The following is a 24,682-nucleotide window of genomic DNA, read 5'->3' as shown; positions in this document are numbered from 1 at the left end:
TTGTGATGGAGATGACATGATCAAAAAATCAATTCACTTCACATTTGATTTCCGGCAAGCGGTTAACAGACTGCTGTCAACGGCACCCACTGAAATTTGTGTATCATGGTATGGTTCATTATATTCCGATGGTGTATTAATTATGGCTATAGATAGAGAGCTCTTCTGTGAGTGGTAGCCTAGCTGCTGTGTGCCAGGGGGAGCTAGCCTGAGGAGGAACGCGCTGCTTGTATCCACTCATCCCTCAGCTGACAGGCTTGCTCCAGGAGAAAAGGATTTCTCCGGATTGAGTGCCATTTTCTCTTCTTTAACAAGGAAATTAGTGTGTAAAGGAGATCTGTCAGGATAAAGTGCAGCTTGACTGCTGCTGCCCTCCCCTCCTCTCTGTCTTTCTTTCCCGCCCATCCCTCCCTTCGCCATTCTGTAACTTGCTCTCCACCCCTCTCTCACTTTCTCTCCCTCTATCTGTGCTCTCCTTCCTTCCTCTCTCTTTCTTTCCCTTCTCCCCCATTCAATGGCTCCCTCAGGGGATCTTCCTTGAGCATTAGCAGAACACATCCAATGTCCCAGCTACATGATTCCATGATATGATTTGTACTGGGGATTTGCAATAATCCGCAAATAAAGTTGAAAGTGAATGACTCTCAATAAGAGACGCAGACAAGCACAACCAAACCTTTTAAGACTTTCTTTATCTTTAATGGCATGAAAAATGAATTTGTTTTGCATTAGCTCACAACAATTTAGCAATGGCCTGAGCATGTTGTTTTGTCTTTGGTTTTCATGATCATGATTAATTCCTGCACAGGAACCTCAGTGATATACATAATGCATCATTCGCTCATTTAAACGTTCAGTTCCTCTGCAGTTGCAGAGAGCGTGGTAGCTCATTACACATTACCCATGTGTGCCTGGGAGTTGGAGTGTGCCAGCCACTCACTTGTAGTCAAAGATACAGTATCTGCTGCTTGAGCAGTATGTCACGAATTGACAGTGCGATTAAACTCAGGTGTCATCTCCACCACTCCAGCTTTATCCACCACATGTTAGTCCCTTCTTTTTGTACCAACATTAGTGAGAACTTGCTTTTAACTTCAAGTAGATAGACAGGGTTAAGACCCACTGGCACATTTTAATAAGACTGCTTCAAAGGTGTAGGCTATGGGAGAACAAAAATCAAAACATCCTGGGTTAATTTGAAATGTACTATGCATCTGTGATGTGAAACAGCCTCACAGGTAAGTAAGGGAGACAATTAGGGAATATCTGTAAGTGCAGGAGCTGCATACTAAAAAACGCAAATCACTATTTCCCCATCTGGCCCCTACTGTGCCGAGAACTGCAGCTGAGGTCCGATTTCACCCGTCAATCATGGCTGCTTCGCTGTGGGGTGTGTGTCCTGGTGAGAGAGCCTACCCCCAAGTCATTAGCACACACAGTCAAACTGTACTGAAAACTGCCCTGCACCGCTCTGTTCTGCACCACGGTTTAAATATCCCCAGCCTGTGACAGGATCAGTTTAGCGATCTGTAGGATTGATCTCCTCTTTAAAGTTTTGCCTGAGGCGACTCTAATTGGGAACGAGGCTGCCTCCCACTCCCCTCACTCCCTTAACTGTCAGTCTTGGCTTTGTTTACTGAGGACATGCCCAAACCTATTTACTCAATAATGAGGAGACGTGGTGGGGATGCTGCTGATCACATTGAGGCCCCCAGCGGGACTTCTGCATGCTGGGAAGGGCGGGAACATCATTTTAGACTTTTTGAGCTGAAAGTTAGCCTACGCTGTCACTATAATGTAGAATGCAGAACATTGTTCCTCCGTGCTTTCTCATATGGCTCTCATTCCTTGATTTGCAGAACACTTGTCTACCTCAGGGAATTTACTGTTTTCTCTCTGTCATCCCGTGCTAAAATAGAAAAGCATTTAACAGACATAGCACATAAGTAGTACCATTTTACACTTGTAAAATGCCCTCCATATCTTTTTATGCCATCTAGAAAGAATTGAGGCAGACTGAGAGCCCACTCCAAACATGTGAGGTATCGCCAATGTCTTGATGTGGAGTGGACTATTCATGACTGGAGTGCTTTTGCCTTTTGGGCCATTTCCTTTTTCTCTCATGGTGAATTCCTCAGATTCTTACCCTAATTTAAGTTGTTTTCATTTGCGCTGACTGACAAAGCCTTTGGTGTGGATAGCAAGGCTATAGAGTCCATTGATGCCCATTGGGATTATGAATGATGAAGTGGAGAAGCTGCCGCTATCAGAGGGACACAACACTGCTCTTAATAGAAAAGCATTTAGAAAGGCAGAGGGGGGGAGGTGGTGGTGCTGGGGGCTTTCTGACACTCGACTGATAAGAGGCAGCTCTTCAGAGGTGGTAGTGTGTACAATGAAACACGCTGATGGGGATACAATGACACACATGTTGCGTCTGACAGGCGGTGATTTAGACGTGGGGTAAAAAAAACTAAAAAAACCTGGACCACACAACAGAGAGTTTCATGACACGATACTCTCGACAGAATTTTCTTGTGAGGCTGCCTGTGCATGCTTCTACTTATTGATTTGATTTGCAGGAAAATGCATTGTCATTACTCATATCTGGCCGTGACAGATTGAAGAGAGGCAGGGAAAGGGAGAGAGGAGTTAGTAGTGTAGTGGCACGGGAGTGAAAGAGAGATATGCAGAAAGGGAGAGCTGTCAGTTTGAGGAATGAGCCTGATAAGAGGAAGGGACTCGGCAGATGGGCAGAAGAAACCGGCAGCACACTTCTCAATTAAACATGTAAATACCAAAAGCAGGCAGCGATGGAGATGAGAAAGTTAAATAAACACAGCACCGTGCTGTGATTACAAGCTCAGAACACCACCACCTTTGCCACTTTTCTTTTTAAATTCCTTCAACTCCAAGAAACTCTTTAGTCTGGCTAAATTTCCGTGTATATATACAAAAACAAAAGAAATGTATATATATTCTATTTATATTAGATAACATATATTCTTTTGTTTTTGTTTTCATTATCTCCTGTGGCTAAATTGATTAATGCAGAGTCAGATTCTTTGGGAAGTTGCACGCCCACCAGGATATCCTGATATAGATCTAATTGAGCTATTCATCCATTCAATTTGTCCTAAGAATTTCTCTATTGTAATATTTTTCCTAATAATTGTTGTCTATCATTTCTACATACAAGCCCCCACCCACACATGCACCCTGCTGTGAACTACAGGGAGTATCTTAAATACTTCTGTAGGCAGTGTCCCTGACATTAATAACAATGAGCTTGGCATAACCACAGTACATTCTTAGGGAAGATTCACAGTTTGACATTCAGCCCAGATGCTATCGCGGCGCCTCGGTGTTTAAGACCGCAGAGAAGACAGACATCTGTCACTTGTTACCTTTGAAGTGAATAAGAGAGGGATGCAGAAAAACACAGTGGACAAAAGGCCATTCTGACCACAGACCCTCAGTGTTTACAAACGGAAAGGGAGAGTGACGGGAGAAACTTAAGATGAATGGATCACTGCTGTTGATCTCTCCTCCTCATTCCGTGTGCTAAGTTATTCCGTGGCTGCTACCCCAGTGGGGGGTGGAGGGAAACAGGAAGTTGAGAGAGGCAGGCAGAACGCCTCAAGGACTCTGGAGGAGCAGAGCACTGCAGCCTGCATGGGAAAAAACTCCCTTACAACTTACTGTACACTTCTCTTACCTGAGGTACCAGACATTACACATGTGAACATAATCCACATTTTAATGAGTAGATGATGCACTATTAAGGCAATATTTGCAATAGTGTTGATTTGCCATGTTGAAATAACAGAATCTGTTGCATGAGCTGTTATTTTTCTAGAGTGTAGATTTAAGACCAAGTGTATTTTGATATAATTATTAGAACAATGGCCGTATTCATTTGTCTTCTGCCATGTCTCCTCAGACCTGTTTCTATTTCAGGTTGCACGTCAAGTGAGAGCAGCTATATCTGGCTGGCAATTAAGCTGGTCCTGCCTCCCCTTGATGCTTGATTAGTCCGATTGATGGAGGAGGCCATATGTGGCGGTGTCAAAACTTGGCAGCCAGGCTCCATCCTCTCAAATGAGAGGCAGGCAATAAAGAGGCAGGTTGCCCATAGTGGGTGCATGTATGCAAGGCCTGCAGCACCATGATTTGGACCCCCTGATATGTAGAATTTTCTCTGGGGTTCTTTGGGGCACTGACCACTCCAGCCAAGTTATCTTGGGGCAGAGGTGGCCACCGGCTAGGGGTGTCACTGTACTGAGCCCTCTGGGGCACAAGCTCCAGGCGAGGCGTGGGGAGTGTGTGTGCGTGTGTGTGTGTGCGTGTGTGTGTGTGTGTGTGGGGGGGGAGTGGTAGATGGGGGGTTGGGAGGTTTTTAGAAAGCTGAAAGATATGGCCCCCTTCCCAATCTCGCTCGGAGACAACAAAAAGGGAATGCTTGAGAAGGGGAAGCAGCGGGAGGAGAACACAAAGACAAAGGCGCGGGCAAGGTCAGTCTAGCTAATGGGCCTGAGCCGTAGGCTGCCTGGGGCTAGGCACACTTCTGTTCTCTCTCACACACTGGGCCTTCAAAGACCCTTCAGTCCACCCCTCTCCTTCTCTCCTCTCTTCCTCCATCTCTTACACTCCTGTTTTACTGTTTTCCCTACTTCCACTGGTGACACTTCCTCCCATCAAAAGGTTCTGCACAGGTGCCTTTAAAAACACTATTTCTCCAAAACACCTCCCAAATACTCACTTTGGTCCATTTTATCAACAACTGTGATGATAATGAATGGCATTTCTCCAAACAGAAATTATTCCAGACAGCAGAAGATATTTTCTATCTTAAACTAAGAGGAGACAGAATTCTTCAGTTTTATCTGCTTTAACCGGCCGTCATTAGGTCCAAGGTGGGTTTCCTGGAAGTGCTAAGAGGAACTGTTGGAAATGAGGAGGAGGTGGAGTGTTGTTGTCAGGTTGGCTGGCTGGCGTTGCTTGGCTCCACTCGAGGGCTCCTTTAATGTGCAGCGGAGTAGAATAAGTGAGTGGCTGTGGGCACCAGCTGAGCTCACTCTCGTCTTCGCCTGGTAGCTGAGGGGTGAGCCGCTGCCACCTGACACTGGGCACACGGCTCAGGGCTCCTCTTGGCAACATGGCACAGCACACATGTCCCCTCATTTGGATGGAGATTCAGACACAACACACAAAAGCTTTACCCCCCGGTCCTCCTCCTCCTCCTCCTTTTCCTCCCTCTCTCCCTCAATCAGGCTCTCTTTTTCCCCTCCTGTTTTTTTCCCTCCTTCCTTTAGTTTTTGACGGCATCATAATAATCTTGGTATCTTCTTGATCATGCCCCGTGTTTTTTTTCTTCTTTTCTTCCTCATCTTCTTGGAGACGAGTTTGAAATTGCCTGCGTCAGGACTTTGCTAATTAAAGTCATACTTTCAAAAATGCCATAATAACTGTTAATTAGCTTGATGCTATTTTCAGCATAATTTGCTAATTAGTGGAAAACCTGTACAGCGTTTCTCTCTAATTACAGTATGGCTCCGCACGGCGCATCTGTGCCTTGACTCCAAATGATACCATTACAAAGTCCCGTATTACGCATTCTCTCAAAACAGTTAATTGCCTCCACAGATAGTGAGATACTTCAGTCAGCTGATTTTTATGGTAATAAATGGACAGGCACAGACACAAACCTCCCTGGTTCATATTTATGAAATATGAAAAAGGAAAACAACCACCTTATGAGATGCATGGAGTTAGTTTGGAATATAATCTGGTGGGCTCTGTGATGATTTTGTGTGCTCATGCGTTGAGTTGCTGAGACTTTCAATGACGTTTGATTTATTCTATATTATAACCTTGTGAGCAAGTAAGCCATTACATTATAATTAAAAGGAAATATGTAGACAGTAACAACATCAATCTTATAAGGTAAGGTAAAGGCAAACATCTGACAGATTTTACTTTCAGAGGTAGTTGCCATGTAAATACAAGTAGCAACATAATGTGGCCATGCCACAGCTTATTACAGAAAATGTACCTTGTCGCACCGCCAGTTATTTTCATGTAGTCTAGCAAGGGGAGAGAATTATAGACATGACCACAGGTTGACCCTAATACATGTGTATACTAGACACAAATTATGACTCATTAAGTGTGGTGAGGAGCATGATTGGCATGACCTCTGACCTCAGGACGTCAGCTGTGCCCATCCTCCGCTTTGCCCTGCTTTTGACAGCCACCAGTCTGACAGGGCTAGCATCGGTGCTGGCTAATTAATGCACCACTTCAGAGACCCTTTCATTTATGGCTTCTGAAAGGCATTATTAAATTAATTAAACCACCAAGAGTTAGTCATTATGAAATCAGGAGGTTTACATGGATGACAGCGTTTATGAATTAAACATCCCCAAAGTTCCTCGCAGGAGATACCCCGAGCCGCGTGTGGGTACCTAGCGCGACAGATGTTTGCCCCCCCCTTCCTCAAGCTAACCTGTATTGCAAGCGATTTAGGTCTCATTTGGGGGTTTGAAAACTGAAGGCAGGAGGGAAAGAGGTTCAGGATAGCTAATGAGCAGAGAAAAAGAGGGGAAAAGGAGGTCACTAGCTCTGTTCATCTGTAGACACTACAGATGGTTCTGTTTTATACAATACAACAATGGCGTACATCAATTTGTTGATCGCTAATAGATAGCTACTCTCAAATGAATTGCAGACTGGAATCAGTTGTCTGTGGGTTTTAGCTGAGAACTCTACATGTATAGCCTCGAAACATTTAGAAAGGCTGTGTGCTGTTTTTAACTCATCATGTGATGTGAAAACTACAAATGGTTCACAAGATAAATCCCATAAACTTGGGTTTAGCTGGAGAGCAGAGGGCAGAGATGAGTAGCTCACTCAGGAGCCTTGACGATAGACTCCTTTTCATCTGTGGACTGAGATTCACAGATTATCTCAAGAGGCTCTCTATCTCTGTCCTCGTCTCTATTTCTCTTTTTCTGTTTTTCCACCCTCCCTTTCTCACCCCACAATTCAGGAAGTTTGCCAGCTACTGTCTTTGTTTACAATGCCAAGGGAAAATGTCAGAGCCGTTGAGAAAAATATCCTTAGAATCTTTTTTTTTCATCTTCTTAATCTAACAGTTTACTGAACTTGATAAGTGTCCTATCAACATGCTAATCAAATTACTTCGGAACCAAAATTGACAGTTTTCATTAATTATACAAGATTATTCTAATTGCAATTCAAATTTATTCATTCCGAACAGAAGGTATTCAGTAATATTTTACAAAATTTGCATATTAAATGGAGGGAGTTGTGCATTATGCATGGTAATGTATGCAGAGTTTCTTATTTTTAACTTCACGGCCATATGTGGTGTCGTTGTAGGAGCAGGTGAAAAGTCTAAGTGTGTTTAATTTGCTTGACAAACATTCGGCTGGAGCTTGTCAAGGGGAGTATTGTGAATGCCAATCTTTATTCCCTCTTTATTGATTACCCCAAACTCTAAACATCTGGAGGTAAATGGCACTGAGAGAGATGAACTGAATCATGGGATTAGTACCTTCAATGACTGAATCACTATCAATTACTTCAATAGCATAATTCAAGTGTACTGCATAAAAGCTACAGTACCTTGGTTTGAGCCAGGATTAATATTGCAATTTAACGTAACAATGGAAGCATGGGAATGATATGGATGGCGGCCAACTTTTTCACATTGATGTCATAAAGCTAATGCCGTTATCTAAATATGAATGTATTTAATTCCTAATTTAGGCTTTGTTTGTAAAATGAAAAGGCTGAACGCATTAGGCACATGTTTTAAAAGGTAATGGATTCTGTGAGTAAAACAACCTTAAATATTCACTGAGACGCAAAACCCCCAATTTGCTCTTTGTTTTTATTTCCTAGAGCAGGCAGTGAAGTGCAAACAGCTTACTGGGAAGCTGTTTACTACTGTATATGACAAAGGGCGTGCGGGCATGCGAGTGCGTGTATGTATGTGTGTGTGTTTACTGGGAAGGGGGCGGCTCTTCCAGCTCCACAGGCAAGGTCTTGTGTTGTAATGTAAGCGTAATAATTATCAAACAGCATCAGGGGCTCTGGGTATGGGCTTTAACAGGGGGAGAACATGTTTGATATGTAGAATCAGCCCATAGTGCATCCATAGAGGGTGACTAAATCGCACGGTTCATGGATCACATTAGTATTGCTCTGCATCTACCCTCGCACTATAGGTGATTTCCATTTAGACACACATTTCCACATGAAGATAAATATGACTTGAATCGTAATTTCCCTGAAGTAAATATAATACAAATACAACATAATACAGTGTCAGACCAGGCAGGCTAATAGATTACTAGCGCGTTTTCCATTTGTATGGTAAGTGGTGAACCTAGGTGGTGGTCTGGCGAGTAACAAATTGAATGTTTAATCCATCTCAGCGCAGATTGAGGGTATCAGAAAGATCGGTAGTCGTATGAGTTCTCTTGTGACTGGTAGTATATTAGATAGTTTTACTCTTCGGGGGTTTGAGGAATGTTTTTGGATTAACAAGAGGTGCAAAGTGGTAGATAAATGCAATTTCTTATCTTTTCTCAAGTCGTCTGTTATTTTTCAAATAGGTATTTGGATTTGACATGCAGTATTTCCAGTCACTCGGTGGTGTAATCTCCAATGTCGGATTAAAGTAACATTAGCTCTGTTTTAGTTAGATATTTTATGATTTTTAATTATAGAATTTTCTATTGATATCACTCTGTAATATTGAATTATTAACTTGATTCTCTCAACAGTTATGTGTGTACGTCATTATACTCACTTCACTATGTTCTCTTATTCTTTCAGAGGCTTCTCCCTTATATGTTAGAGAGTCCATTGTGGAAAAACTGTGACAAATATCCAAAAGATATGCTTCCCTAATGTTACCACACAGTACATATTTAATTATTTTATAAATGTTTGCGCTGGCATTTTGGAGAAGCAAGATTAGTACAGCATCTCATATAAAGTGTGACAAATTGATATTTTTATATAGCTTAATCTGTTTACTATGATGTTTATGCGAGGAATTATTACAAACTAATTAAAGAAATCACTTTGATATAATTAGTCAGATTTCAGGAAGCTCATTAGTAGTAATTTGCATGAAAAATAAGCCCTGTAGTGGTGCTTAGACCCAGCTATTCGATCTGTGTTTTATCTGGTTACACATCAACCCCCATTGTTTGTTGTTGAGGCTGTCTGAAGTGGCCCACAATATTTTCAGTCATTGCCCTTAGAAGCAGTGGGGTATCTTTTAACAAATTCCTCCCCTAAAGCAAGTCAACCTGTATGTGGAAGCAGACACATGCCTCTGTGTACATAAGGCAGGAGGAGTGAGCGGCAAAACACTGCCTATTTATCTGTCAGGTTCCTGACAAAGAACTGAGCTGACAAGTAAGGGTTTCCCTCAGCCGAGCAGGGGGGCTTTATTCACCGTACTTACATGCCCAGTCTATGCCCAGAGACTCATGTTATTTGCAAATCACATTCTTTGAAAACTCACAAACGGGGCGAGACATGCCACGATACGGGTTTGTCAGCTCCCTTCACTACAGCTATCGCTAACAGTGTGTGGTTCGGTAAGGAAGCAGCTTTCTCTTAGCATTTGCCTTGCTGTCACTTTTTCCAACACATGTGATCGGTGTCTTCATGCTTGGGGTCTCTCCTCCCTCAGAGGGTTGCCATCTTCCCTTTGGACTGACAAATAATACGCCCACCCTCCCACTGATATAAAAAGAGGAAAGAAAGACACCCCTGGAATTACATCATTCTCTGCTGAAGCAATTCCTTCCAGAAATTGATGTACATATATTATATTCACATCATTAGATAAAAGTAATGGTAATGGTTTAAAGTTAAAAAAGCTTCTTTTTCCTTAGGATACCCCTGTCTTAGACAAAGGGGTTCAGCATGCAGGTACAAAAACAGGATCTGTTTATTCTCTATACCCTTTTCCCACCATGGACGAAATCCTTCCCTAAACATCCGGACAGAGAAGCACTTGTGTGGCGTTGATGTCACAGACCTACCTGGCCTCCCTCTCACAAAAGCTAAGGTATCATTAGCTAGGCCCACACAATGGCCATTCAACCAATCCACTGCATCCTCAGGACTAGGGAACAATGTTATTTTTTGTCTCAGAATTATAAAGACAGAGTTTTGCAGGAAACCTGACAGACAAAACCCTTTAGAGGTAAATGCTCCAGGCGGCTTTTGGGTTTAATCTTTTCCCATTAGCATTTTGCCCCCCCCCACCCCTACCCCCCCTTTGCTCACACACAAAGACCATATTTACAGGGTCAAAAGTAAAGGCTCTGAGTCTCTGGAGACTGCTTTTTGTATAAATGTTTTCTTCATATTGACAACACTTGTATTTTCTGTTGATGTATTTAAAATGGGTTACTGAATAGCTGACTACAATCTTTCAAAGGTATATTTGTTTGTGGTGGTAAATACATTTTACATTTTACAACAGAACAACAAATGTAACACACTCCTTCACCTTTAACAACATTTTGGGAAAAATCACACATGCAAGCATATTAAAAATTATTAACCCACAATGCAGGGGTTTATATAATAAAATAGTTATATTGACTGGCAATACAGCTAAGGGTTCATATGTGCTACCTTTGCGTGCGTATGTGTGTGTGGGTGTGGGTGTGTTTGTGTGTGTGTATGTGTGTGTGTGTGTGTGTGGGTAGGTGCATCTGTGCTTACGTGTGTGTGTGTGCACACATTCACTTATGCTTGTGTGTGTGTGTGTGTGTGTGTGTGTGTGTGTGTTAGTGTGTTTGTGTGTGTGTGTGTATGTGTGTATATGTGTGTGTGACTCCATGTGTGTGATTCATTCCAGGGCAGTTTTAGTCCTTATAAAATATTCATTTTGGTTGTGCAGGGCCCTGTAATTGCCATCTCTCACCCTGAATTATTTATACCTCGCACAGACTGACAAAGCTTTGCCATACGGCCCCAGATGAATCAGAAAGCAGCCATCTCTGCTGCCAACAGCACTGGGCTTTCACACAAATATGGCAGCCACGTCTCTCTGCCTGGCCTCTCTTAATTTGACATTTTCTTTTTCCTCCTGCCTTTGTCCTAGGTGCACAGAAAGGTTACCTGTTAGCTTTAAGCACCGACCTGCTCTCTGTCTTTCTGTCTCTATCCCTCCCTGCCTACATGACAGTCCACAGTGTGTGTGTTTTTTTTGCCTTCTGAAAACGCGTTAATGTGGTGGCGATGTCAGAGTGGCTGCCTCATGTTTTATGATGACTGACCAGTCCTGACAGCCACTTTAGATGTATGTATAATACATTAGTAATAATCTGATGTAGAAATACACTGGCATACATTTGAACATGCATGGACAAACAGCAAAACCATTGACTCACCAACCTATACATAAAACACACACACAAACACACACACACACACACACACACACACAAACACACACACATACACACACACACACACACACACACACACGAATAAGCCCCCACTGGCTTGCTGGATCCAACATGGCTGTCGGTAAACGGTCAAAGACCCCCTGCTGGCATTGCCTGTACAGCTGCGTTCCTCTGTGTCTAGCCTGGGTCTGATCACTCCAAGGTGCCACAGGAGAAGGACAGCAATGTTTTTCTCTCATTGCAGGGCCACAACCAACACCCTAAATATTACGATTTACCCTGGCGATTTACTTCAACATTTCAGCAACTTCAACACGCTTATCTTCCATCTCACTAGCGCAAGGAGGTGCTGACTGGTATTTCCTCAAGGCCCCAAGCCTAACGTGATTATTTTTGTAATGTCAGCAACCTCACGACCAACATCTTTGAGACTGTCATAGTCATTTTAAGTAATCATCATCACACAGTTTTTATGGTGCCGGTGATGATTCAATAATATTTATGAATTCCAGTTTGGATGTAGATTATGTTGGCTCTATAGCGGCAACCAATGTTTGATTCGTTTTTACAACAGGGCCGCGCAAGACAAAACAACGCAGAATTATTTATGTTTTGTGTCTTATTATATTGTCTTCAAAGTCTTGGTAGAGAAAAGGCGTATTCAGAGTAAAACAAAGAACAGCGTGCAACAGTACACAGCCTCAGCAGTATCTTGATGTAAGGGGATGGGTGAGGCAGAGAGAAAGCTTGGGGCTAAACATGCAGTGTGTGGCGGGCTGGAGCTAAAAGCTGCATAAAGCACACAGCCTTAGTCCACTGTTAGCAAGTGATGGATAGTTAGCAGGAGCTCCGAGTGTTCGTCTAATCTGTAACAGTAAACCTGTGCCAAAGCCTGAAAGGAATCAGTGGGGGCTTGCTAGGAGTGGGTTTGACGTGAAACCATTTGTGAAGACGAGCGATTTTCTTAAGTAAGAAACTAACAGTGCCCAGAGAGAGAGCGAGGGAGCTAGAGAGCAAGCGAGACAGGAGGTGAGGAAAACGAGTGAGAGTAAAGGAGAGAGAGAGAAGCAGGAAGAGATACCATAATGAGTCCTGTAGCCATGGAGTAAATGAAGAGGGATTGACAGAGTGAGGGATCCTCAAGTGAAATAATGTCAATGCCACTCTGCCCATTAGAGAGAAAGGGGGATGGTGGAGGAGAGGGTAAAGAGGGATGAATGGAAGGACACAGCTACATCTTAGGGTGCAGAGGAAGCACATACATTATTTGTGACACCCCTGAAACACACACACCACCAACAAAAATATGAAATATGAAACAACAAAATGAACTGACAATAACAGCTGAAAGAAATAAAGAAATAAAAACAAAAAAAGGCCTTGGAAATACCCAATAAATTCTCAGAGACATGTAGTTGGGATATTTGATGTTGAACAATAATAATCACAGTGACATCTGCCTTGCTGCTCTCGGAGGAGATGGGCAGAGCCGTGAGTGGAAAGGGTTAATCTCCCAAACCCAATAAGGTTGGATAGTGAGGCACTTGTTCCCTGATAAAGAAGTGATAGGATCTGTGGGTCTGGTCCCTCGGCGCTTGTACAGGGGTAGAGCAAATATTGTTAATGTGCTGTGGTTTACTTCAGCTAAAGAGAGAAAAACAGCTCTGCTTGACGAGAGAAGACAGCGGCGAACCAGAATATGACAGAAATGGCCACGCAGCTTGGCTCGGCCTCCCAGGGACTTAACTGGCATATATAGCCACGACCACTCAGTTGCATAAATGAGTGCTCAAGAAGATTAAGATCTATAAGTGTCTCTATTTCTCGTTTTACCTGCTCCGCCTTGTCACAACAGGGATCTGAATGCAGTTCAGTGGAGTGCCTAATAACTGGACCAGTAGGTAGGGAAGGCAGGAGGCTTGACATTAAGACCCTGGCGTTTTGGAAATCCGATACGCTATTGACCCGTGTACTACTATCTCAGCGTAGAGATCTGGTGTCAGCAGATTGTAGTCTGACTCTTACAGATACTGTGACCATCTGTCAGTGTATTGTGTAACGGCCTAAACAAATAAGGGGAACCTCTTTTGTGCAATAAGGTGTACTATTGAAGAGAAAAAAAATAAACTCTCATGTTTGTAATATAAGAAACCAGCGAGTGAAAATAATTTCCAGTAGCTCAGACTCAATGTTTCTAACAAGTCATAAAAAAATGATGTGAATCTGAAAATGAATGGATAAAAGACATAATGGAATTGACAGGAGCGCTACCCTCCACTGTCGATTGAGCCTTCTTAATAATACAACATTATCCTTATTTGCCCTCTTCACTCAAATCAAAGGGATGGACATTTATGCATGAGTGACATCAACCCTGCAATTAAGTTGGCCATTTAAATGAGAGAAGGCCTTCCTCACCTCGCCTGTTTGTTTTTTCCCCTCTCTCTTCTTTTTTCTCTCTTCCCGTCTCTGTTTGATGATGGTAGAGGGTGAGCTAGAATTAGGGCGATGGGTCTTCCTTTGAGTGTCAGCCTAAAATGATCAGAGTAAAGATAAGAGGGTCTAGCAGCCCTCAAATCAGTCAAAGTGCCAAAGTCGGCCTTTTTCTCCTCAATTACCGGGTCTGTGAAGCCAGGGAGTGGAAGGCACAGAGCCTGCTGCATTACTAAAGAGACAATCTATTTCCCCTTTGACCAGAGGGAGAGAAATCATTATGGCATGATTAGTAGCTTCGGCAGCGGGCGAGCATGGAGGTACTACAGGAGAATCGTATTAATTGCCTTAGACCAAGGAATGAGCAGGATTGTTTTAACGTTGATTTGTGGACCGGTATGACGATCTGCCGGAGATTAAAGCTGATGTCAGGTCTTAGTTATACTGGCAGGCTTTGGGCATGCAGGCAGAGAGGGTTGATGTCAAAATGAGCTTCCGTGGCTGCCCTGGATGTTGTTCTCTATATGCCTGTTCCTCTTTGTCTTTCTTCATACTTCATAGTTTTTCTATATGCCCCCCACAATCCCTCCCTCTACTCCCCCCTTCCCTCAGATGGACTACACCCCACCCGTTCCCGCACTCCCTTTCTCTCTCTCCTCCAACTGATAGCTGCCTTGGCCGATTATTTCATCCAGTGCGGTCCACTGAGAGCCTCCTCTCCCGGCTTTGGCAGAGCTTTAATTAGCCATGTTAATATCCCCTTCATTGGCCTTAATATCACTCAACACCTTCCTCCATCTCAGCGGCCACCAGGGTCCCCCTGTCCTGTCAGAACAGCTGATTATTGAGAAGGATAGCTTTAATCAAACCTAATTGCAGTTCATTCTTTCTCTCTATCCCCCTTTGCCCTCCATTGCCAACATCTAATGGCAGCGACGACTTGATATCCCATTAAAAAACAATTAAACAACCTCCTTTTGTCTCCGTGCGTGCCAAAACACCAGCACAAACTTCTGTAGATATTTAAGAAGTAAAAGAGAGTGAGAGGGCCTTGTCTTAATTGCTCTCTTCTCACCAAGGACCAATTTTCACTGTGCTCATGGAGAATCTTAACCAACTCAAATGTAATGGATGCTATAGTACTGCCACTGCTGTGGACTATGAAAATTAAGCTTATCTTTTTAGCTGAGAAATTGTGCTTAATTGCCTTCATAACTGTAAACATAAAGGAGCCTCTTTATGATAGCGTGGGCACTCAAGTTCTTGTGTTTATTGTTTCTTAACTTTTGGTTTCGCTGTAGTAGAAACAGTACGTAAAAGTACTAAAGTATCCAAGAAAAGAGACAAGACTAACTCTGAAAGTAATGTGTTTCTTTTATGAAGTCAATGCATTGCCGAGGAAATGTATTCTATCTCTTGCTCTGACATAAATTGTCTACCAACGGATGATGCATGTACGTGCACATGCTCATGCACACACATTTGCACGTGCACAAACACACTGTCCTTACCCAATCTGTATGAGAGGCGACAGACAAATAAAAGTCGTATTTCAGCTCTGCTTTCCGCAGATGTCTGCTGCTCTACATTATGACTCTATGGGGAAATAAAAACAGGGTCAGGGAATTAGAGTACATAATGGTCATTTTGATGATCAGCCAACAGATGCAACCCGAAAACACAGTGAACACAATCAAGCGAAATGCACTAATGACAAGTCAGGTTTTTTATGGCCTCACCACACACCGACAGGCAATCAGCATTCTGGCATGGGTTAAAACGTCTTTTATTGATGTCCAAGCCAAAGCTCCTTGGATGTGGAGTGAAAATATTTTCTCACCTCTTCTCTCCCTCCTGGGCCCTCAGTAAAGCACAAGGTATAGGAGTCTATCGAAGAACGCTTCTAAATGACCAGTGCATGTGTTAATGTGGCCAGGGTTAGAAGGGTCATTTCAGACTCTGATTTATGGCCTGGCCAGGATCCCACTGGGTAAAGTAGAAGTCTTAAGTGTTGTGAAAGCGTCCTCACAGGCCACACAAGCCACTGTATTTAGCGGAATGAAATGGCCATGCAATCTATGGTGCAATCTATGGTAATCCAATGAGCCGCAGTGAATCTGTGAGCCAAGGTTGTATTACAATGGAAACCACAGTATTGCATATAGTAACGCTAGAGCAATCTGATGAAAAATAAATTTCTCGCCAAGGTATCTATAATGAATCGGAGAAAGCAAAAGCACAATCAGTCATGATTCTTTGGGGAGAATTTACAAAAACAAGTCAATTTTATTGTTTGTGCTCTGTGGTTGTGTAAGATTTTACACAATAGGCAACATCTGAGAGAATATTTCTTATTGGCCCTGTTGTTAATCTTACTCTTTTTAACTACTGTTTGTTGTATTATGTGTGAAGCCACATCTGATAGACAGCTCTCAGAAAAAGGCTTTATCAATACATTTTGTGTGACCAGAGAGAAGGAGAGCAAACTTACCAAGCCCAGATCTCACTCAGACGTGACATTTGTTCAGAGACGATTAGCCAGGTTGTAATTTGTGGCATAATTGCCTCACCCACCAACAAGTGCATGGGTGTGTGTATGCGTTGTGTGTCTGTGTGTGTGGCATACGGTGGTCCCAGGAGTGTCCGCCTAATTGCCTGACAGGACTATAAGTTTTGTGGCGCGCTCCCACCTTGTTAGGTCCTTTATCCCTGATGCTCTTCAAACAAGACCTGGTCACAGGTGGGCCTCATTTGCTTCCCTATTGAACAGGAGTACTTTAATTGCACAGGGGGTGTCCTGGGATTAAAGAGGTGGGTGGAATATCAAGTGACTTCCTGTATGTTAGTGGCAGATGGGTGTAGGGAAAGACCCCTGAACTCAGGTGAGGGGATGAGATGACAAAGAGACTGATGCTCTTGATTTCGAGGGAATGACGAACACAGCGACTTTCCAAACTGAAATAGTGCAATGTCCTGTTTGTTTCTGATGAATGGATCGAATGGGGGAGTGTTACTTAAATATTTTACAAATTTATATTTTGAAAGGTGTGATAAATATTTTTTTGCTTTTGTTTGGTGCTCTCTTTCAGATTCTTCCTAAAGTTCTTCCTCAAGTGCAATCAGAACTGTCTGAAGAATGCAGGGAATCCACGAGACATGCGCAGATTCCAGGTGACTGAAGACTAAAATTCCACACATCATCCTTTGTCTATTTCTGTTTGCCACTCACTGTTTGTCTCTCTTTTTGCAGACAATGCAAAGCTACACTACACTAAGTCAATTTGAATACATTTCTATTATTGGCACAGAAGGAGGCAAAACCCAGGGAAAGAGAGAGTGAGGGATTTTGTGTCCTGTGCTATCTGGACAGAATATTTATTAGGGAATACCATCTGACAAAAATAAGGATATAGGATTTAAGAGTGCCATCAATTGTGTTCCTGACAGCTTTCTGAGCCTCAGCACAGAGGGGAAGACGATCCAACCACATGTAACAACAGTGTTAACTCAGGATCTGTCTGGCAGCGGAAACGCATACCTTCTTATACACACATATGCGCAAGCACGCACACACATATGGATAGATGTTCTTGCATGCTAGGAGCGCATATGTTTGCTTTCTCTATGTCCCGCTCTCATTCATACCCACCTATGCATACACTTTAATAGATATAGTATTGCCAATGAAAACCATCTTAAGCCATCTGAAAAGCATCATTATTGTGGGCTAACAAAATGCTGCAATTTACACTTAAAGGACATTTTTACTGCATCTTTAACCCTTTCACTTCTAATGTTAGTTGAACCTTGTAATTATTGACCCCCCCCCCCCCCCCCCCCCCCCCCCCCCGTTGATCCGTGTATCCAACCATCCATCTGTTTTGCCTAGACACTTTTACCAGAAGCAGCCCACTAGGTCAAGGTGAGAGTAAGAGTTTAGTGTGATTTGTCCTATCAGGATAGCGACAAACTACAGGAGGGTGTCCGTCAATGGCAGCACTGTTCTGTGATAGACACGCAAGCCACTATCCTCCAGGAGGAAGCCCAGACATGAAACAGACAAGACAGGGTGTCCCCTCCTGATGTCACCACCATTAGACCTCCCCTGCCTACTGAAATCTTCCCTCAGGGTGAATGTGGACTGATGCATGACAGCCACCAAGGGCTTTTACCTCTCATTCCTGTGTGTCAAAAAGAATGCAAGAACTAACTTTCTTTTTTGTGAAACTAAAACATGTACATCAAGTCTACAACAACATTTTAGATTTTTTTTAGTCCAACAGTTAGTATGCCAATTTACCAAATAGATATCCCAGATGCTCTACTATAGGTGTTTCTCTGGCCAAAGTTGTGTATTCTACATGCCTTCCACTCCACTTATTACCCCCAAAACCAGCTGGAGGCCAGAGAGGGCCCAATCCATCATCCTCAGCTTGGCCCAGCTCTGAACCTGCTCACAAGAATGGAGCTCTTTCACTTCCCCTTCTCTCCCCCTCTTCCCCCTTACACCCCCACCCTTCCCTAACCAACCAAAAAAAAGCGCCCCCTTAAATTCCACTGCTACACCGAGGTCACTTACCGGCGAAGCAAACCTGAGAGGGGCTCTCTGTTTCCGGCTCAGAAACACTTTGGCCATTCACATATGGCTCACTGTTTGGAAGATGTGGTAGCCAAAAAAACAACAACAAAAATTAGCATTATGAAATATGGAGTGTAGCTGGGAATCCGATCCTAGTAAAATGTTTTTTGAGTGATGGGATGGAGTACGGTTCAGTTGCTAATGACTCCAGTAATATTTTAAAAGGGAGGCCTTCCATCCTCAAATAGATGGACAGGCTGATCAATAATTCTGAGCTTCGGCTATGATGACAGTAAACGGAAATGGTATTTTAGTGATTGAAAAGTCAATTAGCTGAACACAAATGCAAGACATTAAAAAGCAAAAACAAAATGGCTGAGAAGCAGGGTAACTATAATATGATATGTCCAAAGAGAACAACCACTTCAAGAGGTTTGACAATAGTAATCAATAGCACACAGGTATATACCTCGACACAGCCGTTTCTAAGCATTCATGCATCCCCTGTACCCTAGAGCATTAATGTTTCTCAGTCTTCATTTTATATTATCTTACAATGTATTAAATTGCATGTTTCACCTTCACTCTTGTTGCAGGTTGTCGTATCGACGACCGTCAATGTGGACGGCCATGTCTTGGCTGTTTCTGACAACATGTTCGTACACAACAATTCCAAGCATGGGCGAAGGGCTCGCAGACTCGACCCTTCAGAAGGTACGCCTCCTTATCTGGAGAATGGTAGGCACATTTTTACATCCTATAATTTGCTACACTCTTTTTTTTCTCCTAGTTTCTTTCAGACATCAACCCATTTTACAAATCACACACCTAGTTGCTTCTAGTTCTTTAGAGTCATTTGTTCCTCCATCACTTTAATTTTTTACTTTTCAAGTTGCTTTTTTGCTCCATCATACCTATCGTCTTGACTGGAAATAATATGCATTACTGTGTGCATTCATTATGTCGATATTCACTAATGATGAGGATAATGCTCAGGGTAATTCGCAATTTTAAAATGTTATACTACTTGCAGTCTCCTAATGCACCTACATTTGTCCTAAAAGCCTATGTGAAACATGATCAAATTGCCTAAGAATTTGGCTGTGAGGTCAATTTCCTGTCATTGAGTTCTGCAGATTTAGCTGTGAGTGAGCTGAAACAGGGGGAGGAAGGAGAAAGAGAGAAGGGAGGGGGGAAGAAAGGGTGGGTTGATAGTGTGTGTGTGTGTGTGTGCACGTGTGTGTGTGGTTGTGTGTGTGTGTGTGTGGAGTTGGGGGGCGGCCTATGAGAAAAACAGAACTTACTGTTTTTCTTCCAACTGATTCCATATGATAGACTGATTGCCTGCTCAGCCAAAAGAGAAAAAAAAAAGGACCACCAAACCATGGGAAATCCAAAAACTAAAATGCACTAAACATAACCTTACGACCCTCATGGCCTCCACTCACAGATGGGAGCACACGCAGCTGAAAGATTGGAAGGAGAAAAAAAAGGAGAGAACTGACTTGGGCCAATTGTGCAAATTGCTTATCTTCAGATTTCAAGAGCCAATTATGGCTGGGCAAACAGTTTATATACACCACTGACTAAAACAAGCTTCTCTACACATTAATGGGCATTAATGGTTCTATCACCAAAAGCAAATGTAATGTTTAATACAACAACAACTAATAAAAAAAAAAGACTAGACAATTAATATATCTCAGTGCTCTCCAGTCCTAGTGGGGGAAAAAGCTAATCTATTTGTTTTTGTCTTTATTAATGACTCCTCTACTGGAGAACAAAATCAAATAATTAAAGTCCTGCCCGGAGCACCAAAGTCATTATGTTCGTTGACGTTCTGTTTGTGTGTTTCACGTTTATGACACGATAGGTGTGGATCGCCTAGCAACCAGTTTCTTAATGAGGGGAGCAATTAAAGAGGTTGAGCCCTCGCCTCCATGTTCCCCCTCTCCCATGGGATCCTCCGTGTTTTGTGTGTCTATGTATGTGTGTGTGCTTGTGTGCTTGTGTTCTTTACAGGTTACCCCTACCCATCCCTTTCTTCCTCTCTTCACCACACTCTTCAAAGCAGCAGATTGACGCCCCGTAAAACAAGAAAAAACGCTATTGTCAACCGCCCAGTTGAACATGTCTTTGTCTAATAACTTTAATACACCTTCCCTCTGCTTAACTAGCGTGTGCTCTCACAAGTTGAGATCTTTTCTCTTTCTTTTTTGTCCCTGCCATGCTCAGCACCATAACAAACTAATTTAACATGCATCAACAACAATTGCTGGCTTTGTTTGAGACACCTTTAACAAACAGAGATGTGAAAAAAGGAGACCCGGTCATAAAATGTAATTTCAGCCATGTCCTCCATAGTGCTTTGACAACTAGCAGGCAGACAGACAGCGTGCTTTAAATTAGCAACACATTCTTCTTCAGGAGTTCACTGGGCAAAAAGCCTCAGAAATGTGGCTGATTGACTGCCTGTGTGGCTGAAACAGAGGCATTCTTCCTCTCAGCTCACACTGCACTTGTAGAGACTTGCTCTTGTTGATCAAGAGGTGCTGCCCCCTATTGGCGCAGAAAGGGGATAGCCTGTGGATGACAGACTGAATCTTACCATGTGACATTTTTGTTCACTTGTGTGTACTGTCACACAACAAGCATATTATGCATTCAGACATGAATGTGCTTTGTGGCTGCCTGTCACTCAAACATGTATAGATTCAGGCTCAAAGGTGCATAAACATGGTCACAAATAGCCGAGTCTTTCACACACAGCATCACCCCCCACACATGCAGACACACACAAACAGTGCAGCACCAACACACAGACTGTTTCTCTCTCTCTCGCTCTCACACACACACACACACACACACACACACACACACACACACACACACACACACACATACACGTTCCTTAGCTCAGTTCCACCATTATAGAGCCCCAGACAATATAGGAGACTCAGCATAGAGCCTGCAGCGCCTGCCTCATTTGCATGCCAAGTGGCTGTAATGCTGTTAGGGTTTATGCAATAAAGACAAGTGAATCCAGACTGCTGGGCCTAAGAGGAAGAAAGAGAGGGATAAAAGAAGGAAGGGGGGAAAAGGAAAGGAGGAAAGGAGAAAGAGAAAGATAGAGTATGAGAGAGAGGTTGAGAATGAGTGAGAGGCTGAGGGAGAGAGAGAGAGAGAGAGAGAGAGTCAAAGGGAACAGATGGCCCAGGGAGAGGTAAAAGGTATAATCCCATCAGCTGCACTATCAACCGACCATCTGGACATCCCACAGCACAATTACAACACATTTCAGCAGGCAGAACAAAGGACGGCTTCGTGGGGCCACATCAGACCTGTTTGAGTGTCACAATACTAGAGCTGGGACCTCCTCTGCTCAGATCTCGGATCAGTTTTGACGTCCACTGCGGCTAACCCTAGCCACTGAAGAAAAAGATTAGGACAGATCACAGATCGGCTGCCTGAGGTCATTTTGCAGCAAAGTGGATCTTTAAATAAATTAAAAATGGACAGAGTAACAATTTAGCACAAAACAAAATTGACTTTAAATCAAGTAAAGTTCCTCTAATGTAGCCTAATGTTAGCAAAGACTTAGTGATGCAACACTCAGACCGAGAGGCTGGCTCTTTGCATCCTCATCCGTCCACTCGTCATGATGCCTATCATCTGCTGAGGGGGCATTGTGCGTGTCTGTCATCAGATCGCCTGCGCTGACTGTGTAATCCACTTTGCCACGGTCCCCATTCAGCACATGCTCCCCTCTCTGTCTGTGCATTGAGACATATGCAAATTTTTAGGCAGAAGGGTGGACGGCTTAGGGCCTCAGTCTCTGCCTCTCCATGGGTCCTTCTGTGTGTGGGAGGGGGCACTGGGATTTCCGAGGTGGTGTGTCTGTGCTTGTGCCTATGCATATGTGTGTGTGTGTGTGTGTGTGTGTGTGTGTGTGTGTGTGCCTGTGTGTGCGTGTGTGTGATTGTGTATGCCTATCGTAGGTTTCAGGCTGCAGCTGCCCCCCAACAGTCATCGTCACCATCAGGCCCTTTCTTGCCTCCTCCTCCTTCCTGCCCCCCTCTTTCTCATCCCCAAAGTCAATTTGTTTACAGTAATTTTGAAGGGTGAATTATTTGCTGTAATCGTCCGCACTGATGAAGGTCAGGCCCTTAGAGGGGGCCCAGCATGCCCATAGAGGGTTGGTCCTCTTTCAGACGCTGCGCTTCGCAATTAAGGAAAGCAAATGTCACTCCTCCAGGCCTCACAAATGAAAATCTGTACGAGGTGATTAGCATGAAGTCAACAGCGCCTGTTAAAGTCAGATTCCCTGTAGTACCAATGTGTGTGTGTGCACTTTATGGGCAGCGAGAGAGAGCAAACATGACCTGAACAGACCCAACAGCAAGGCAAACAAAGGGAGATGTCTTGTCGGAGGTGATCCATACAACAATGGCCGACTGTGATTTACTTACTGGATGGAAAGGATAATAGAGGTTTAGAACTGAGCTTTTAAAAAAAGGAACTTGCTGAAATAGTTGCTCACATTTTGAGGGGTAGGAAAAACATGCACAATTCATAGTGTATTAAAATATATTGATGGAAATAGATTAAATTTGATATTGCTATTTTATGGCTAGCTGTCATGCTATTTCTGTTGTAAACACGGTGTTGTGCTGAACACCATATTAAGGTAATGCATCAAATGACAGTGAATGTGAGGCACCAGATCACTCAAATTAGATTATAATAACAACCCAGACTGTTGATGAATGGCAGAGCTACGTAGCAGAAGTCACGCCAGATGAAAAGCATTGTAATAAACAATATGAAATGGATTGAATCGATCACAAAAAGAAAGAAAAAATAACTCAATCTGAATAATTCATGAGTGCATTTCACGTTATGAAACCTGAAGCTCCACTCAGTGTGCCTTCACTGTACTGCATATGCAGAACAAAGGTAATGAAATAACATGAACCAGCAAAGCTTTAGCTTGTCATTTCCACTTTAACAGCCTGTATTCTTGACTCATTTAAGATGTGTTCAACTTTGAAATTTCACTGTACATGCGGGTTCATGCTTAATCAATTCTGATGGCTACATTTGCCTTGACACATAATTTGCTCCATCAAATCATTTTCCTGGCGAGCCCAGCGTTTAGCCTTTGTGAAGTGGACCATTTGAAGGGTCTGCTTAACTACACTACTCCAGAGCGCTGATAAATGATTTTGATTCTCATGCCTTAAAGAACAAATCCATCATTTTTTTTCCAGGGGCAATTTCCATGATATGGCTTTGTGAGAAAGACACGGAGATGATGCAGTAATGTGTCTGTTTGGAAAGAGACATGGGCCCGAATGTTAAAGCTTAGGTGCTGAATTTGCTCTTCTCTTTGTCTTGGATAAGCAGCCACCCCGTGCATCAAGGCTATCAGCCCAAGTGAGGGATGGACCACTGGAGGAGCCACTGTCATCATCATAGGGGACAACTTCTTTGATGGCCTACAAGTCGTATTTGGCACCATGCTAGTATGGAGTGAGGTATGATGTAAAGTTTATAGAGTTGACTTAACTTCAGTTATTGTATTATTATTGTTTTAATTCACTTTCCCTCTTGTAGTGTAACAGTACTGACTCTCTAGTTTGTTATTACAGAGGGCTCATTATTTCTTTTCCTCTGTAATCCAGCTGATAACTCCTCATGCCATCCGCGTCCAGACTCCACCTCGGCACATCCCCGGTGTTGTGGAAGTCACGCTGTCCTACAAGTCCAAGCAGTTCTGCAAAGGCGCCCCTGGGAGATTTGTCTATACTGGTGAGTTAAAACCTTCTTTCCCTCTCCCCCCTTCGACAGGCTTCTCTTGTGCCCCCCGCCTTCTCCTCCATCTGTCTGGATGGAGCCCTTATCCCCAAGTCTAGGCGCTAATAATGAACTAACCAGGGCCCTGCTTGCTGAATGTTAAAAGTGTGAGATCTGCACTGCTAGCGAAAAGGTTTTTGTGGAGGGGCTCCTACAAGTGCAATTCGATCCCCCTCTAACCTCCCATCATACAAGGGCGCTGCCAAGCTTTGTTAAACTCAAGCTGTCAGGATATCTCATTCTGCCAATTCTCTTTATCTGCCCTATTGCAAGACAGATAATGCTTTCTGCTAATTTTCAGATTTTGTAAAGCAAAAGGTGGTTTCATATTTTATGAATC

At 43.2% G+C, this 24,682-nt stretch overlaps 1 protein-coding gene across 6 annotated transcripts in view; it reads left to right on the top strand.

Moving 5' to 3' along the window:
- LOC117960495 (transcription factor COE3) overlaps positions 1 to 24,682 on the top strand; it is a 67,219-nt gene that overhangs the window by 22,516 nt on the left and 20,021 nt on the right. For 2 of the 6 annotated variants that reach the window (XM_034898435.1, XM_034898432.1), the window contains exons 7-10: positions 16,997 to 17,078; positions 19,083 to 19,200; positions 23,893 to 24,023; positions 24,171 to 24,297. In XM_034898435.1, the coding sequence (XP_034754326.1) occupies positions 16,997 to 17,078; positions 19,083 to 19,200; positions 23,893 to 24,023; positions 24,171 to 24,297 (458 nt within the window). Of the gene's footprint in view, positions 1 to 16,996; positions 17,079 to 19,082; positions 19,225 to 23,889; positions 24,024 to 24,170; positions 24,298 to 24,682 lie in introns of all 6 variants that reach the window. The other 4 variants (XM_034898434.1, XM_034898431.1, XM_034898433.1 and 1 more) reach the window with 2 other exon arrangements.

The sequence above is a fragment of the Etheostoma cragini genome, chromosome 17 (assembly GCF_013103735.1).
Source record: "Etheostoma cragini isolate CJK2018 chromosome 17, CSU_Ecrag_1.0, whole genome shotgun sequence".
Classification (NCBI taxonomy): domain Eukaryota; kingdom Metazoa; phylum Chordata; class Actinopteri; order Perciformes; family Percidae; genus Etheostoma; species Etheostoma cragini.
The sequence above is the reverse complement of the archived record's forward strand: the minus strand, read 5'-3'. Positions and strand labels throughout refer to the sequence as shown.